This window comes from Salmo salar, chromosome ssa19 (genome assembly GCF_905237065.1).
Source record: "Salmo salar chromosome ssa19, Ssal_v3.1, whole genome shotgun sequence".
NCBI classification, from domain to species: domain Eukaryota; kingdom Metazoa; phylum Chordata; class Actinopteri; order Salmoniformes; family Salmonidae; genus Salmo; species Salmo salar.
Window position 1 is genome coordinate 47,550,071 of NC_059460.1, and position 18,025 is coordinate 47,568,095.

At 46.0% G+C, this 18,025-nt stretch overlaps 1 protein-coding gene across 2 annotated transcripts in view; it reads left to right on the plus strand.

The window, feature by feature from the left end:
* gdh2 (glutamate dehydrogenase) overlaps nt 1-16,994 on the plus strand; it is a 28,075-nt gene extending 11,081 nt beyond the window's left edge. The window contains 13 exon segments of one of the 2 annotated variants that reach the window (NM_001123636.1): nt 3,811-3,891; nt 4,261-4,316; nt 7,917-7,980; nt 9,045-9,139; nt 9,612-9,791; nt 13,993-14,130; nt 14,290-14,427; nt 14,516-14,596; nt 15,210-15,333; nt 15,440-15,531; nt 15,649-15,711; nt 15,995-16,609; nt 16,714-16,992. In NM_001123636.1, the coding sequence (NP_001117108.1) occupies nt 3,811-3,891; nt 4,261-4,316; nt 7,917-7,980; nt 9,045-9,139; nt 9,612-9,791; nt 13,993-14,130; nt 14,290-14,427; nt 14,516-14,596; nt 15,210-15,333; nt 15,440-15,531; nt 15,649-15,711; nt 15,995-16,114 (1,232 nt within the window). In that variant the 3' untranslated portion in view covers nt 16,115-16,609; nt 16,714-16,992. 2 annotated transcript variants of the gene reach the window in all.
* Nucleotides 16,995-18,025: the final 1,031 nt, after the last annotated feature.

The window sequence follows — 18,025 nt, forward strand, 5'->3', positions numbered from 1 at the left end:
TGGTGTAGGACACATTGTAACCCCAGGTAGTGTACCTGTACTGCTGGTGTAGAGGACACAGTGTAACCCCAGGTAGTGTACCTGTACTGCTGGTGTAGAGGACACAGTGTAACCCCAGGTAGTGTACCTGTGCTGCTGGTGTAGAGGACACAGTGTAACCCCAGGTAGTGTACCTGTACTGCTGGTGTAGAGGACACAGTGTAACCCCAGGTAGTGTACCTGTACTGCTGGTGTAGAGGACACAGTGTAACCCCCGGTAGTGTACCTGTACTGCTGGTGTAGAGGACACAGTGTAACCCCAGGTAGTGTACCTGTACTGCTGGTGTAGAGGACACAGTGTAACCCCAGGTAGTGTACCTGTGCTGCTGGTGTAGAGGACACAGTGTAACCCCAGGTAGTGTACCTGTGCTGCTGGTGTAGAGGACACAGTGTAACCCCAGGTAGTGTACCTGTGCTGCTGGTGTAGAGGACACAGTGTAACCCCAGGTAGTGTACCTGTACTGCTGGTGTAGAGGACACAGTGTAACCCCAGGTAGTGTACCTGTACTGCTGGTGTAGAGGACACAGTGTAACCCCAGGTAGTGTACCTGTACTGCTGGTGTAGAGGACACAGTGTAACCCCAGGTAGTGTACCTGTACTGCTGGTGTAGAGGACACAGTGTAACCCCAGGTAGTGTACCTGTACTGCTGGTGTAGAGGACACAGTGTAACCCCAGGTAGTGTACCTGTACTGCTGGTGTAGAGGACACAGTGTAACCCCAGGTAGTGTACCTGTACTGCTGGTGTAGAGGACACAGTGTAACCCCAGGTAGTGTACCTGTACTGCTGGTGTAGAGGACACAGTGTAACCCCAGGTAGTGTACCTGTACTGCTGGTGTAGAGGACACAGTGTAACCCCAGGTAGTGTACCTGTACTGCTGGTGTAGAGGACACAGTGTAACCCCAGGTAGTGTACCTGTACTGCTGGTGTAGAGGACACAGTGTAACCCCAGGTAGTGTACCTGTACTGCTGGTGTAGAGGACACAGTGTAACCCCAGGTAGTGTACCTGTGCTGCTGGTGTAGAGGACACAGTGTAACCCCAGGTAGTGTACCTGTGCTGCTGGTGTAGAGGACACAGTGTAACCCCAGGTAGTGTACCTGTGCTGCTGGTGTAGAGGACACAGTGTAACCCCAGGTAGTGTACCTGTACTGCTGGTGTAGAGGACACAGTGTAACCCCAGGTAGTGTACCTGTACTGCTGGTGTAGAGGACACAGTGTAACCCCAGGTAGTGTACCTGTACTGCTGGTGTAGAGGACACAGTGTAACCCCAGGTAGTGTGCCTGTACTGCTGGTGTAGGACACATTGTAACCCCAGGTAGTGTACCTGTACTGCTGGTGTAGAGGACACAGTGTAACCCCAGGTAGTGTGCCTGTACTGCTGGTGTAGAGGACACAGTGTAACCCCAGGTAGTGTACCTGTACTGCTGGTGTAGGACACAGTGTAACCCCAGGTAGTGTACCTGTACTGCTGGTGTAGTGGACACAGTGTAACCCCAGGTAGTGTACCTGTACTGCTGGTGTAGAGGACACAGTGTAACCCCAGGTAGTGTACCTGTACTGCTGGTGTAGAGGACACAGTGTAACCCCAGGTAGTGTACCTGTACTGCTGGTGTAGAGGACACAGTGTAACCCCCGGTAGTGTACCTGTACTGCTGGTGTAGAGGACACAGTGTAACCCCAGGTAGTGTACCTGTACTGCTGGTGTAGAGGACACAGTGTAACCCCAGGTAGTGTACCTGTACTGCTGGTGTAGAGGACACAGTGTAACCCCAGGTAGTGTACCTGTACTGCTGGTGTAGAGGACACAGTGTAACCCCAGGTAGTGTACCTGTACTGCTGGTGTAGAGGACACAGTGTAACCCCCGGTAGTGTACCTGTACTGCTGGTGTAGAGGACACAGTGTAACCCCAGGTAGTGTACCTGTACTGCTGGTGTAGAGGACACAGTGTAACCCCAGGTAGTGTACCTGTACTGCTGGTGTAGAGGACACAGTGTAACCCCAAGTAGTGTACCTGTACTGCTGGTGTAGAGGACACAGTGTAACCCCAGGTAGTGTACCTGTACTGCTGGTGTAGAGGACACAGTGTAACCCCAGGTAGTGTACCTGTACTGCTGGTGTAGAGGACACAGTGTAACCCCAGGTAGTGTACCTGTGCTGCTGGTGTAGAGGACACAGTGTAACCCCAGGTAGTGTACCTGTACTGCTGGTGTAGAGGACACAGTGTAACCCCAGGTAGTGTACCTGTACTGCTGGTGTAGAGGACACAGTGTAACCCCAGGTAGTGTGCCTGTACTGCTGGTGTAGGACACATTGTAACCCCAGGTAGTGTACCTGTACTGCTGGTGTAGAGGACACAGTGTAACCCCAGGTAGTGTACCTGTACTGCTGGTGTAGAGGACACAGTGTAACCCCAGGTAGTGTACCTGTACTGCTGGTGTAGAGGACACAGTGTAACCCCAGGTAGTGTACCTGTACTGCTGGTGTAGGACACAGTGTAACCCCAGGTAGTGTACCTGTACTGCTGGTGTAGTGGACACAGTGTAACCCCAGGTAGTGTACCTGTACTGCTGGTGTAGAGGACACAGTGTAACCCCAGGTAGTGTACCTGTACTGCTGGTGTAGAGGACACAGTGTAACCCCAGGTAGTGTACCTGTACTGCTGGTGTAGAGGACACAGTGTAACCCCAGGTAGTGTACCTGTACTGCTGGTGTAGAGGACACAGTGTAACCCCCGGTAGTGTACCTGTACTGCTGGTGTAGAGGACACAGTGTAACCCCAGGTAGTGTACCTGTACTGCTGGTGTAGAGGACACAGTGTAACCCCAGGTAGTGTACCTGTACTGCTGGTGTAGAGGACACAGTGTAACCCCAAGTAGTGTACCTGTACTGCTGGTGTAGAGGACACAGTGTAACCCCAGGTAGTGTACCTGTACTGCTGGTGTAGGACACAGTGTAACCCCAGGTAGTGTACCTGTACTGCTGGTGTAGAGGACACAGTGTAACCCCAGGTAGTGTACCTGTACTGCTGGTGTAGAGGACACAGTGTAACCCCAGGTAGTGTACCTGTACTGCTGGTGTAGAGGACACAGTGTAACCCCAGGTAGTGTACCTGTACTGCTGGTGTAGAGGACACAGTGTAACCCCAGGTAGTGTACCTGTACTGCTGGTGTAGAGGACACAGTGTAACCCCAGGTAGTGTACCTGTACTGCTGGTGTAGGACACAGTGTAACCCCAGGTAGTGTACCTGTACTGCTGGTGTAGAGGACACAGTGTAACCCCAAGTAGTGTACCTGTACTGCTGGTGTAGAGGACACAGTGTAACCCCAGGTAGTGTACCTGTACTGCTGGTGTAGGACACAGTGTAACCCCAGGTAGTGTACCTGTACTGCTGGTGTAGAGGACACAGTGTAACCCCAGGTAGTGTACCTGTACTGCTGGTGTAGAGGACACAGTGTAACCCCAGGTAGTGTACCTGTACTGCTGGTGTAGAGGACACAGTGTAACCCCAGGTAGTGTACCTGTACTGCTGGTGTAGAGGACACAGTGTAACCCCAGGTAGTGTACCTGTACTGCTGGTGTAGAGGACACAGTGTAACCCCAGGTAGTGTACCTGTACTGCTGGTGTAGGACACAGTGTAACCCCAGGTAGTGTACCTGTACTGGACACAGAATAGACTCAAGCCTGTCTTCCTGTCAACTTTAGAGTGTGTGTGTGGTATTGTTGGGCTCCGTGTGTTGACTCCGTTTGTGTCTGTCTGTGTGCAGGGATCCGTTACAGTGAAGAGGTGTCTGTTGATGAGGTGAAGGCTCTGGCCTCTCTGATGACATACAAGTGTGCCGTGGTCGGTAAGTCTCCACTTCTCTCCACTTCTCTCCACTTCTCTCCACTTCTCTCCACTTCTCTCCACTTCTCTCCTCTCCTCTCCTCTCCTCTCCTCTCCTCTCCTCTCCTCTCCTCTCCTCTCCTCTCCTCTCCTCTCCTCTCCTCTCCTCTCCTCGCCTCGCCTCGCCTCGCCTCGCCTCGCCTCGCCTCGCCTCGCCTCTCCTCTCCTCGCCTCTCCTCTCTGCTCACATCTCATTCATGCCTCAGTGCTCCTGATTTCATGTAAACATACACACTGATCTGAGAGATTGTTATTAGCATTTTCAGATAGCTGTTGTTAAAGCAATGGTGTGTGTGTGTGTGTGTGTGTGTGTTCTGTTTTCTCTCTCCAGATGTACCATTCGGGGGGGCTAAAGCTGGTGTCAAGATCAACGTCAAAAATTACTCTGTAAGTCCGTTACACACAGACACACGCACACACACACACACACGCACACACAGACAGGTGTTTGTGTTGTATGGAGGAAAGAGTGTGGCTTACTGGAGGCTGTTCTCTACCACACACCAGGGTAGATGATTATTGTGGGAACGCTCTAATGCACAGGAAGTATATTTTACCCCATGTCACATCAATGATCTATTCCAGTAAACCCTTATAGACACACACGCAGACACACACGCAGACACACACGCACACTCAAATGCACACTCACACACACAAATGCACACACTCACAGACACATGCAGACACACACACACAGATGCACACAAATGCGCGCACACACACACACACACACACACACACACACACACACACACACACACACACACACACACACACGCACGCAGACAAACTCGCTGATTTCTTCCATGCTGGAGAGGAAAGGACAGAGCAGACGCCGGCCTTCTGTCAACACAGACTCACCACAGAACAACTGATAGGCTCTTTATTCATATCCTAGAGAGATAGGCTCTTTATTCATATCCTAGAGAGAGAGGCTCTTTATTCATATCCTAGAGAGATAGGCTCTTTATTCATATCCTAGAGAGAGAGGCTCTTTATTCATATCCTAGAGAGATAGGCTCTTTATTCATATCCTAGAGAGACGGGTTCTTTATTCATATCCTAGAGAGATAGGCTCTTTATTCATATCCTAGAGAGAGAGGCTCTTTATTCATATCCTAGAGAGATAGGCTCTTTATTCATATCCTAGAGAGATAGGCTCTTTATTCATATCCTAGAGAGATAGGCTCTTTCTTCATATCCTAGAGAGATAGGCTCTTTATTCATATCCTAGAGAGATAGGCTCTTTATTCATATCCTAGAGAGAGAGGCTCTTTATTCATATCCTAGAGAGATAGGCTCTTTATTCATATCCTAGAGAGATAGGCTCTTTATTCATATCCTAGAGAGATAGGCTTTTTATTCATATCCTAGAGAGATGGGCTCTTTATTCATATCCTAGAGAGATAGGCTCTTTATTCATATCCTAGAGAGATAGGCTCTTTATTCATATCCTAGAGAGATAGGCTCTTTATTCATATCCTAGAGAGATAGGCTCTTTATTCATATCCTAGAGAGATAGGCTCTTTATTCATATCCTAGAGAGAGAAGCTCTTTATTCATATCCTAGAGAGATAGGCTCTTTATTCATATCCTAGAGAGATGGGCTCTTTATTCATATCCTAGAGAGATGGGTTCTTTATTCATATCCTAGAGAGAGAGGCTCTTTATTCATATCCTAGAGAGAGAGGCTCTTTATTCATATCCTAGAGAGAGAGGCTCTTTATTCATATCCTAGAGAGATAGGCTCTTTATTCATATCCTAGAGAAAGAGGCTCTTTATTCATATCCTAGAGAGAGAGGCTCTTTATTCATATCCTAGAGAGATAGGCTCTTTATTCATATCCTAGAGAGAGAGGCTCTTTATTCATATCCTAGAGAGAGAGGCTCTTTATTCATATCCTAGCGAGAGAGGCTCTTTATTCATATCCTAGAGAGATAGGCTCTTTATTCATATCCTAGAGATAGGCTCTTTATTCATATCCTAGAGAGAGGCTCTTTATTCATATCCTAGAGAGATAGGCTCTTTATTCATATCCTAGAGAGAGAAGCTCTTTATTCATATCCTAGAGAGATAGGCTCTTTATTCATATCCTAGAGAGATGGGCTCTTTATTCATATCCTAGAGAGATGGGTTCTTTATTCATATCCTAGAGAGAGAGGCTCTTTATTCATATCCTAGAGAGAGAGGCTCTTTATTCATATCCTAGAGAGAGAGGCTCTTTATTCATATCCTAGAGAGAGAGGCTCTTTATTCATATCCTAGAGAGAGAGGCTCTTTATTCATATCCTAGAGAGAGAGGCTCTTTATTCATATCCTAGAGAGATAGGCTCTTTATTCATATCCTAGAGAGAGAGGCTCTTTATTCATATCCTAGAGAGAGAGGCTCTTTATTCATATCCTAGCGAGAGAGGCTCTTTATTCATATCCTAGCGAGAGAGGCTCTTTATTCATATCCTAGAGATAGGCTCTTTATTCATATCCTAGAGAGAGGCTCTTTATTCATATCCTAGAGAGAGGCTCTTTATTCATATCCTAGAGAGAGGCTCTTTATTCATATCCTAGAGAGATAGGCTCTTTATTCATATCCTAGAGATAGGCTCTTTCTTCATATCCTAGAGAGAGGCTCTTTATTCATATCCTAGAGAGAGGCTCTTTATTCATATCCTAGAGAGATAGGCTCTTTATTCATATCCTAGAGATAGGCTCTTTATTCATATCCTAGAGAGATAGGCTCTTTATTCATATCCTAGAGAGAGGCTCTTTATTCATATCCTAGAGAGAGGCTCTTTATTCATATCCTAGAGATAGGCTCTTTATTCATATCCTAGAGAGATAGGCTCTTTATTCATATCCTAGAGAGAGAGGCTCTTTATTCATATCCTAGAGAGATAGGCTATTTATTCATATCCTAGAGAGATAGGCTCTTTATTCATATCCTAGAGAGATAGGCTCTTTATTCATATCCTAGAGAGATGGGCTCTTCATTCATATCCTAGAGAGAGAGGCTCTTTATTCATATCCTAGAGAGATGGGCTCTTTATTCATATCCTAGAGAGATAGGCTCTTTATTCATATCCTAGAGAGAGAGGCTCTTTATTCATATCCTAGAGAGAGAGGCTCTTTATTCATATCCTAGAGAGATGGGCTCTTTATTCATATCCTAGAGAGATAGGCTCTTTATTCATATCCTAGAGAGATAGGCTCTTTCTTCATATCCTAGAGAGAGAGGCTCTTTATTCATATCCTAGAGAGAGGCTCTTTGCTCATATCCTAGAGAGATGGGCTCTTTATTCATATCCTAGAGAGATAGGCTCTTTATTCATATCCTAGAGAGAGAGGCTCTTTATTCATATCCTAGAGAGATAGGCTATTTATTCATATCCTAGAGAGATAGGCTATTTATTCATATCCTAGAGAGAGAGGCTCTTTCTTCATATCCTAGAGAGAGAGGCTCTTTATTCATATCCTAGAGAGATGGGCTCTTTATTCATATCCTAGAGAGATGGGCTCTTTATTCATATCCTAGAGAGAGAGGCTCTTTATTCATATCCTAGAGAGATAGGCTCTTTATTCATATCCTAGAGAGAGAGGCTCTTTATTCATATCCTAGAGAGAGAGGCTCTTTATTCATATCCTAGAGAGAGGCTCTTTATTCATATCCTAGAGAGATGGGCTCTTTATTCATATCCTAGAGAGAGAGGCTCTTTATTCATATCCTAGAGAGATGGGCTCTTTATTCATATCCTAGAGAGATAGGCTCTTTATTCATATCCTAGAGAGATGGGCTCTTTAGGGATGATCGCTACAGCTTTATCTGTTTATCTGTCACCACATTATGGCGTGCGTGTGTGTGTGTGGTGTAGTATGCCCTTCAGAGCTAAGTGGAGCTGAAATGCTTAGCTGTTAGCTGGCAGACACACAGGAAACCTTTCTCTCTCCTCATGCACTCTGTGATCAATCATTTATCTCTCTTTCTTTAGGACAATGAGTTGGAGAAGATCACAAGAAGGTTCACCATTGAGCTGGCCAAGAAAGGCTTTATTGGTAAGTGTGTCCTTCATGTAGCCAGTTGTCCCCTATGATCCTGTATGCTAATGACTGTCACGTGCTACCTCAAAACACAGAGAAGACAGGATAACCAGTTTATAATAGCAATAAGGTACCTCGGGGGTTTGTGTTATATGGCCAATATATCACGGCTAAGGGCTGTATCCAGGCACTCCACGTTGGCCATATACCACACCCCCTCGGCCTTATTGCTGAAGTGGAACACTGCTGTTGCAGTGGAAAGGCTTCTGTGTAACAGTGGTGACGTGGGTAGTGGACCCCTCTTCCAGTCAGATCCTCCCCCTTTCCTCGCCCCCCTCTCCTCCCTCCCTCTGTCCACTTCTGCTTTTGGATGTCGGGGCCCAGTGAACACATGAGAATGTCCCTCGCTGCATACCATCCTGTTTATACCACAGAGAGGGAGAGAGACTGGCATTTAGACATGTCTCTGTCTGCCACCAGGGTAAAGTGGGCGTTCTGAGCCCTCCAGTCAGCCACTGTCTATATATAGAATAGGTATAACTATAGATATTTAATTGCTAGTAACTTTATCTCAAACCTGTGTAGTATGTGTTTACGTGTGGGAAAGAGACAGAAATAAAGATGGAGGGCAGGGTTCACCACTAGGTGGCCCATGGGTCATTACATTTTTTTTGCCCCCCAAGTTTTCTGAGCCAAATAATATATTTTTTTAATCATTTTTGATGTTGGACATAAAAGATTAAAATCACCAGGAAATCGGCTCAAAGTGATTTTAATTTAGGAAATCTGTTCCCAAGTATTCCCACGCATAAATCAAGATGCATATGTGATCGTATCTCAATGTAATCAAGGTTTGTAATGATTCTGTTTTTTGTTAATCACTATCTGTTTGGGATTTCTGCGGTTAATTTGCAGTGTACAAAATGTGTTATTCAGAACTATGTTCTGGCCCCCTATCCGCTCAAGGAAAAATCGTCCCACGGTTGAATGTAATTGGGGACCCCTGATGTAGGTTGTGTGTAAATTGCTTCCAGTCCTCACAGAAACCTTCACCCCTCCTCCCCCCTTACCCTCCTCAGGGCCTGGTATTGATGTTCCTGCTCCGGACATGAGCACTGGAGAGAGGGAGATGTCCTGGATCGCGGACACATACGCCAACACCATCGCACATACCGTGAGTTACCACACAAACACACATACACTGTAGTCCTGTAGTCTGGCCCCCAGGGCAGTGTGGGTATTGTAGTTATGTAGTCTGGTCCCCCAGGGCAGTATGGGTATTGTAGTTCTGTAGTCTGGCATTGCAGTTCTGTAGTCTGGCCCCAGGGCAGTATGGGTATTGTAGTTCTGTAGTCTGGCCCCAGGGCAGTATGGGTATTGTAGTTCTGTAGTTTGGCCCCAGAGCAGTATGTGTCCTGCACTGACCTCTCATGCTGAACTATGTTGAAGACTCGATCTCACAGTCTGACAAACAGATCTAATGCAATTAAACATACACTCTAACGTGTGTGTGTGTGTGTGTGTGTGTGTGTGTGTGTGTGTGTGTGTGTGTGTGTGTGTGTGTGTGTGTGTGTGTGTGTGTGTGTGTGTGTGTGTGTGTGTGTGTGTGTGTGGCTCTGTGTCTCTCTGGGCGTGTCTCTGTGCAGGACATCAACGCCCACGCGTGTGTGACAGGCAAGCCCATCAGTCAGGGCGGTATCCACGGGCGTATCTCGGCCACCGGTCGCGGAGTGTTCCACGGAATTGAGAACTTCATCAACGAGGCGTCCTACATGAGCATGCTGGGCCTGACCCCCGGCTTCCAGGACAAGACCTTCATCATCCAGGTACACACACACACTCTGACATTTGTCAAAGATTGCGTAAAAGTTGTTCTACGCTGATCTGGTCAACAGATTTTGATGTGAACTTTGTTAAATATCTGCAGGGGTGAGTTAGTATTGGTCTCTCTGTGACGGTCTGGGACGTCAGAGACGCGGTGGCAGGGTTCAGCAGCAGTATCACACCACACAGATCTGGTTTACACTGGTCCGTAGGTCCCACTTCCCACTCTGTGCCGCGACGTGTGAGACGGACTAAAGGTCAAAGTGCAGCTTTCTGCAGGACTCTCAGTTCCCTCTGACACACGAGACTTCCTTCACACACACACACACACACACACACACACACACACACACACACACACACACACACACACACTAAAATGATACCACAACAACAAAAAAGAAAGCTTATTAGCCAAAGTCACAGAAGGGCACTTGATCCAGACATTATTTTAGAGAGCGTAGTATGTATGTGTTAATGAATCAATGATATAATCATACAATCAATTTCACTTTGTTTATACCAATCTAACTACAAAACAGCAGAATGGTGAACATTTATTTGAATGGTAAATCTCTACTGATACACTGGTTAAATGGAGATGTAGCCTAGGTCCATTCACAATACAGGTGAATGCGTATTATTCAATAGGAGTGTGTGCATGCAGTGAGTTATTGAGCTTGTTGTAGCTGACTTCATGGGGCTACAGATGACAAACAATCCTTTCCATTTAGGACTTACTTTATTGGCAACTACTAAGAGAACATATTTTATTGTACCAATTAACAACATTTGCATAGAAGAAGCAATCTCTTCATTTATAAAAGTGTGCGCTGTATCTTTTTAAGAAAGTAATGAGGTCATTTGGGAGGCAGAATGTGGCTGTGGGATTTGACTGTGGCTATGGCATCAAGTGGAAACCAGATGGCACTCGGGAGGTGAAGGAGTTTTTGGTGGCGAGGGAGACTGTTTCTAAAAACTTTATTCATTCACTCAATCAGCTTTGAAAATGGGCAAAAATGACAAAATGCAATTACAAAATACCATTAAGATCAATCTACTTGTATTTTTTATTTAATTAAAATACATGTATTTTAAAATACAGAAATACATTTGGCAAGTAGCTGGCCCGAACAGCAACATTCTCAGTAACTGTTATAGAAACGTTTTACTTGCTTTTACTGTAATATGTGGTTGTTTATTTACCTTAGTTCAATGCACTGACTGACAGTCACTCTGGATAAATGACCAAAATGCATATGTGAATATGAACAAACCAAAATGGACTGCAATGCACACTGGGTATTATTATTATTGTCCTTGTTTCAGGGTCGAGCTCATTAGAATACTACTCAGCATGCTTTGCAATTGTTCATTTTTACATATACATATATATTTAGTTCATTTAGCAGACGCTCCTATCACACCATAGTGCCATCAGACTTCTGATACCAATGGAGGCTGAAAAGGAGCCACAAAATTGTGAGCCGCTTTAAAAAATGGTATAGAAAAGTATTTTGTATTTTGAAAATACAAATTACTGTTCTCGAAAGTATATTTTACAAAATATGTTGGAGTGTATTTCAGCCCAGTGTTATACAAATGACTAAATACTCAGAAGTAATTTAGATATACTGAACAAAAATGTAAATCCAGCATGCAACAATTTCAAAGATTTTACTGAGTTATAAGGAAATCAGTCAATTTAATTAAGGCCTAATCTATGGATTTCACATGACTAGGAATACAGATATGCCTTCTTTAGTTCACAGATACCTTTAAAAAAAGAAAAGGGTAGGGGTGTGGATCAGAAACCAGTCAGTATCTGGTGTTACCACCATTTGCCTCATGCAGCGCGACACATCTCCTTCGCCTCAGGCAGCGCAACACATCTCCTTCACATAGAGTTGATCAGGCTGTTGATTGTGGACTGTGGAATGGTGTTCCACTCCTCTTCAATCACGTAAGAAACATTTTAAAGAAGTACTGAACTAAACGTTTATTTTTTTGCAAAAAAAGTACCAAAGTTTGGGTATACTTTGCAACACTAGTAGTGAGTAAGGATCGGCACCAATGTTCCCTCTAAGCTGTGCGTGTGTGCGGGCGCGCAGTTCCCCCCCGGGACTGCCTCACAGAAGAAATATCAGCCTGCACAGAGAAGCGCGAGATTGAACATCACTCAACTTTCTACAGTTTTCCCCCTTAGTTAACACGGTCAACGTTTCCCTTTACTGTGGGAATTGTGATCGAATCAACACACCACTAGCCACTTTCAATGCAACATACCGAAACAACAAAACTAACTATGCAAGAGATTTTGTTGTAGGCAGAACGTATCGGAGTGGGATTCTATTGCATTGACACTCACAACTCAGCCGTACTCTACACAGACCTGTGTGGCATAACCAATCAGAGCTGCAGTAGGCCTATATGCAAATAGACCATTGCCAATAATGGATCTGTGCCGTTCACTTTGAACTGGACTGTGTTTACAGCATGAGGGTCGTGAGTAGATGTGCTTGTTTTGAGATCAAAGCTATAGCTGTATTTAGCCACGTGTGCAGTGTAGTTAGTAAATTATTAGCCCATTTATAGATTATTTGTAGTCAGCAATGGGGGACGGATTGCTTCCTACAAGAGCACCAAATGTGTACATTTCTAGACATCTTTGAAAAGTGATTCGGGTAAAGAGCTTTTTCTTTTCTTAAAGGGGCAGTGGTGTATTTTGAGACATCTTGAATAAGCCCAAGTAGACAATAGGCAGAGGGTGTCATAATTGATCTGATTCTCTGTAATAATGGTATGGAAATAATAATTTTATTTTGTAAAGTGGTTTCTTGCATCAAACAACACAACAGCATTTTCAGTCACCTCCTTGTCTGAAGGACAAGTGGATAAACAGGTTAATGTCAAGCCCTGCATGTTTTATTCAAAAGTCTCATGGAATGTCTGTCAGTAGTTGCTAGGAGTGGTGGTAGGAGTCAGGCGCAGAGAGCAGAGGTAAGGAACTTTGTGTTTATTTAAACAAAACACAACCCGATCGACGCCAACACAAACGGCGTGGAACAAATGCAACGTGCCCAGAACAGGTGCACAGCATGCATAAAATATAACAGCAGTAGATCGCCAGCACATCCAACTACAAAAAACACAACCTGACGCTAAATAATCCCGCACAAAACTGGGCGGGCTAACCAGGCTTAAATACCCAAAATCAAAAGACCCAAATGAGGAACAGGTGCAAACAATAAGACAAACCAAACGAAAAGGAAAAAGGGATCAGCGGCGGCTAGTAGGCCGGTGATGACGACCGCCGAGCGCCGCCCGAGCAGGCAGGGGAGCCACCTTCGGTGGGATTCGTGACAATGTCGGCCTACATTGAACACCACACATTGGCTGCTACTGTAGGCTGAATGATAGAACAGCTATTTCCATGTTAAAATGTTATGGTATGCATTTTCTCCATTGTTTACAAATGGTAGGCCTACATTATGAGAAAATAGCCACAGTAGCCTACTTGACAACTGTCTTAAACTGTAACTTCAAGCTTGTACAGTCGGCAAAATTTTGAGGGAACATTGATGGGCACGGTTAATTGAATATTTGAATATCCGAACCAACGTTAGTATTCAGTGACTAGCAAGTATTCATTTTATAGAAACAAAAAAAAACATCTCACCTTCGTGTCTGACACAGACTGTGTGTGCGTGTGTGTGTGTGGCTGGATTATGTAGTTGTGTGATTCGATTTTCTTGGAGATTTAGCAAATACGCAGATGTGTGGTGACATCGTGTAGATAGCAGAGGAGAGAGAGGATAATGTAGAGATATATTGAGGGGAGGAGCTGATCTCAGTTTATAGACCTTGCTGCTGTGGAAACGACTGTCAACCATCTATTGTTAAGGGCCAATAGCAGCATTCTGTGTCTCGATGCTCATTATAGTTAAAGGTATATTTCACAGCTGTACCAGACGGGATAATATTTTATATTACCTGCTTGGTTTCAGTCCTCTCTGTCTGTCCGCTGATTTGCTGTGTCAGTTTATTAGCTAGTTATCAGTGGGTCTGAGGCTACTGCAGTGACAGAGGTGGGCCACATGGGGGGCGCCAGGGTCCAAGTGTAATGTCTTTAGTGTACTCTGTAGCAGAGCTGATGATGGTGTGTGTGATGGAGGCCATAGTAATGATCACTCTCTCTCTCAGGGCTTTGGTAATGTGGGTCTCCACTCCATGCGGTACCTCCACAGGTACGGTGCTAAGTGTGTGGGCATCGCTGAGTATGACGGCAACATATACAACCCAGAGGGCATTGACCCCAAGCAGCTGGAGGACTACAAACTGGTTCGAATACTCTCTTACTCTCCTTTTGAACTTCCTCAGTCTCATTTTCTCTGTCTCTCTTTCTCTCTCACTTTTCCGCCCCCTCGTTCTGAATATGAGCTATAACCAAGAAAGGCTTCCTCTGTCTCTCGCATTTGACTAAACTGTGTGTGTGTGCAGCAACACGGTTCGATCGTAGGTTTCCCCGGGGCTAAGCCGTACGAGGGCAGCCTTCTGGAAGCTCAGTGTCACATCCTGATCCCTGCCGCCAGCGAGAAGCAGCTCACACGCAACAATGCCCACAGGATCAAGGCCAAGGTACTTCATTACCCACAACCCCCCCCCATCTAAACTACACTACCCACAATGCCCTGTTGTCATTGTTGTTTATTGTTGTTTGTTCCAGATCATTGCTGAGGGAGCCAACGGCCCCACCACCCCTGATGCTGACAAGATCTTCCTGGAGAACAATGTCATGGTCATCCCTGTAAGAAGAGGCACACACACACTCACACACACACACACATACATACATACATACATACATACATACATACATACATACATACATACATACATACATACATACATACATACATACATACATACATTCATATATACACACACACACAAACTTACAAAACACACATTTGCATGTTAAGGCAGTCATACACACATTCACAGTATCTATCCAGCAAACATGACCCCAATGGCCCCATGTGGGTATTTGGTGGGCAAGGTGGGCACCAAGCCCACACCAGCCCAACACGGCCTGGCCTGGCCCGCACGAGCCCAACACGGCCTGGCCTGGCCCGCACCAGCCCAACACGGCCTGGCCTGGCCCGCACCAGCCCAACACGGCCTGGCCTGGCCCGCACCAGCCCAACACGGCCTGGCCCACACCAGCCCAACACGGCCTGGCCTGGCCCACACCAGCCCAACACAGGCTAACAATGTGCTTATTTCAGGCAAAGTGAGGGCAGGCCACTCTGTGTGTGGGCATGTTTGCTGGGTTGAGTTCTCTCATTAACAGGACACACTCAACAATCCCAGAGATATGTGTCTGTTCTGACCGTTCTCTCTGTTTGGCCCTCCCTCAGGACATGTACCTGAACGCAGGTGGTGTGACTGTCTCCTACTTTGAGTGGCTGAAGAACCTGAACCACGTCAGCTATGGAAGACTCACCTTCAAATACGAGAGAGATTCCAACTACCACCTCCTCAGTAAGTCCTGACCTCTAACCTTCCAGTCTCCCCATATAATACCTTGCTTCTGTAACTTACCATCAAGTACTCTCTCTCTCTCTCTCTCTCTCTCTCTCTCTGTCAGTGTCCGTTCAGGAGAGTTTGGAGAGGAAGTTTGGAAAGCAGGGAGGACCAATCCCTGTTGTCCCCACCGCTGACTTCCAGGCCAGAGTCGCTGTGAGTACACACACAGAGTCAACCATATGCATACGGGGGTTATATCTATACATATGTAAACCTATGTGGGGGGTTACATCCAGGCTAGTTGGATAACATCTCTCTTTTCCTTTACAGGGTGCTTCTGAGAAGGACATTGTCCACTCTGGGCTGGCCTACACCATGGAGAGGTCTGCTAGGGTAAGAGAGAGAGAGAGAGAGTGTGTGTGTGTGTGTGTGTGTGTGTACGTGCAAAGTTAGAACAGGTGTGTCAGACCATACAGAACCTATAATTGCATTTTGCTGACCTGGGGCACCTCTCAACCACACTACGTGTGTGTGTGTGTGTGTGTGTGTGTGTGTGTGTGTGTGTGTGTGTGTGTGTGTGTGTGTGTGTGTGTGTGTGTGTGTGTGCATACCACTTGTTTTGCCAGTGTGACCCGGTCTGGTGTGTGTAATTGTAGTGTGTTTTGTCTCCCTGCAGCAAATCATGCGTACAGCCAGTAAGTACAACCTGGGTCTGGACCTGCGGACGGCTGCGTACGTCAACGCCATCGAGAAGGTGTTCAAGGTCTACAACGAGGCCGGCATCACCGTCACATGATCACCTTGTCACAGCCAGACCACTCCCACACCACCCTGCTATTGGTTCATCCTGCCTCCCCATTTTTGCAATCAGGCTTCAGTACATACCAGTGTTTACATTAGAGACCCCCGCCTCCCCTTTATACACACACACTGACACGTTCTGTGTCCCATGACCTCGCCATATCTCCCAGTATCACGTGGGTAACTCAGTATTTCTGTGTCGTTCTGTTTCAGTATTGTCGTTCAGTTTGTGAAAGGAGCAGATTGTAGCAGGAAGATAGCTTTAAGACTCCCCCCCCCCTCCTATCAGAGTTCCCTGTCGGCCATTTTATCTTGTTTGACCCATGTGTTGCCATGGTTTCAGACCACAACAATGAAGTTGCCTTAGCTCTGAGGGAGCTTTGTACTGAAGAGACACACATACCCCACCTATACTGAAATCCATTTAATGTTATCTCCAAACATATACTTTATTTAAAGAAAGAATAGTTTTAAGCTCTCACTTTGTCAGGGAATGGTGATATCATATGTGTTCCTCAGTTCTCCTCACAGCGGGGTTAGAGGTCAGGGCTCAGGGTTAGAGGTCAGGGCTCAGGGTTGTGCTGAGGAACACAGGGTTCTACTGGGTTTGGTTCTTAGTAAAGTTCTACACCCTTCTTCCCTATATCAGTCCCGCCATAAGCCCCCCAACCTTCCCTACCTTCTGCTCCTATCTTGTCCAATCTGACCCTCCCCCAAACCCTCCGCTCTGCCGTGAGGGAGAGAGAGGAGGAGAGGATCATGGGAACAAGCGTTCTTCTTCTCCAAAAAGCCGTCCAAGCCCTTGCACGGAAATTGCTTGGGGAAATTTGTATTGCCTTTTTTTGTTGAAAACCAATAAAATTTGGCGAAAACTGTGATGTGTAAGTGCAGTATGTGACGTGCAGACAGACAGAGACTAGTGTTGAAAGATTGGTGTTTTATTCATGTTTATGACATCCTATAAACATTATACAGATCTCAGTAATAGTATAAAGATGGGATTGGTTGATGGGAAGGACGGTCCGGGGTTGAGACATGGTACAGTCCGGGGTTGAGACATGGTACAGTCCAGGGTTGAGACATGGTTCAGTCCATGTTTGGGGATTCAGTTGAAAAGGCTCTTTCCGAAAGACATGGCCTTGTCTGCAGCACTGTCCATAGCTGCATCTGCTGCAGCCCCTTTCACGGCATTAGACACCATGCCACCAATACCTGGAGGAACAACCACAACATCAGACACCATGCCACCAATACCTGGAGGAACAACCACAACATCAGACACCATGCCACCAATACCTGGAGGAACAACCACAACATCAGACACCATGCCACCAATACCTGGTGGAACAACCACAACATCAGACACCATGCCACCAATACCTGGTGGAACAACCACAACATCAGACACCATGCCACCAATACCTGGTGGAACAACCACAACATCAGACACCATGCCACCAATACCTGGTGGAACAACCACAACATCAGACACCATGCCACCAATACCTGGTGGAACAACCACAACATCAGACACCATGCCACCAATACCTGGAGGAACAACCACAACATCAGACACCATGCCACCAATACCTGGAGGAACAACCACAACATCAGACACCATGCCACCAATACCTGGAGGAACAACCACAACATCAGACACCATGCCACCAATACCTGGAGGAACAACCACAACATCAGACACCATGCCACCAATACCTGGAGGAACAACCACAACATCAGACACCATGCCACCAATACCTGGAGGAACAACCACAACATCAGACACCTTGCCACCAATACCTGGAGGAACAACCACAACATCAGACACCATGCCACCAATACCTGGTGGAACAACCACAATATCAGACACCATGCCACCAATACCTGGAGGAACAACCACAACATC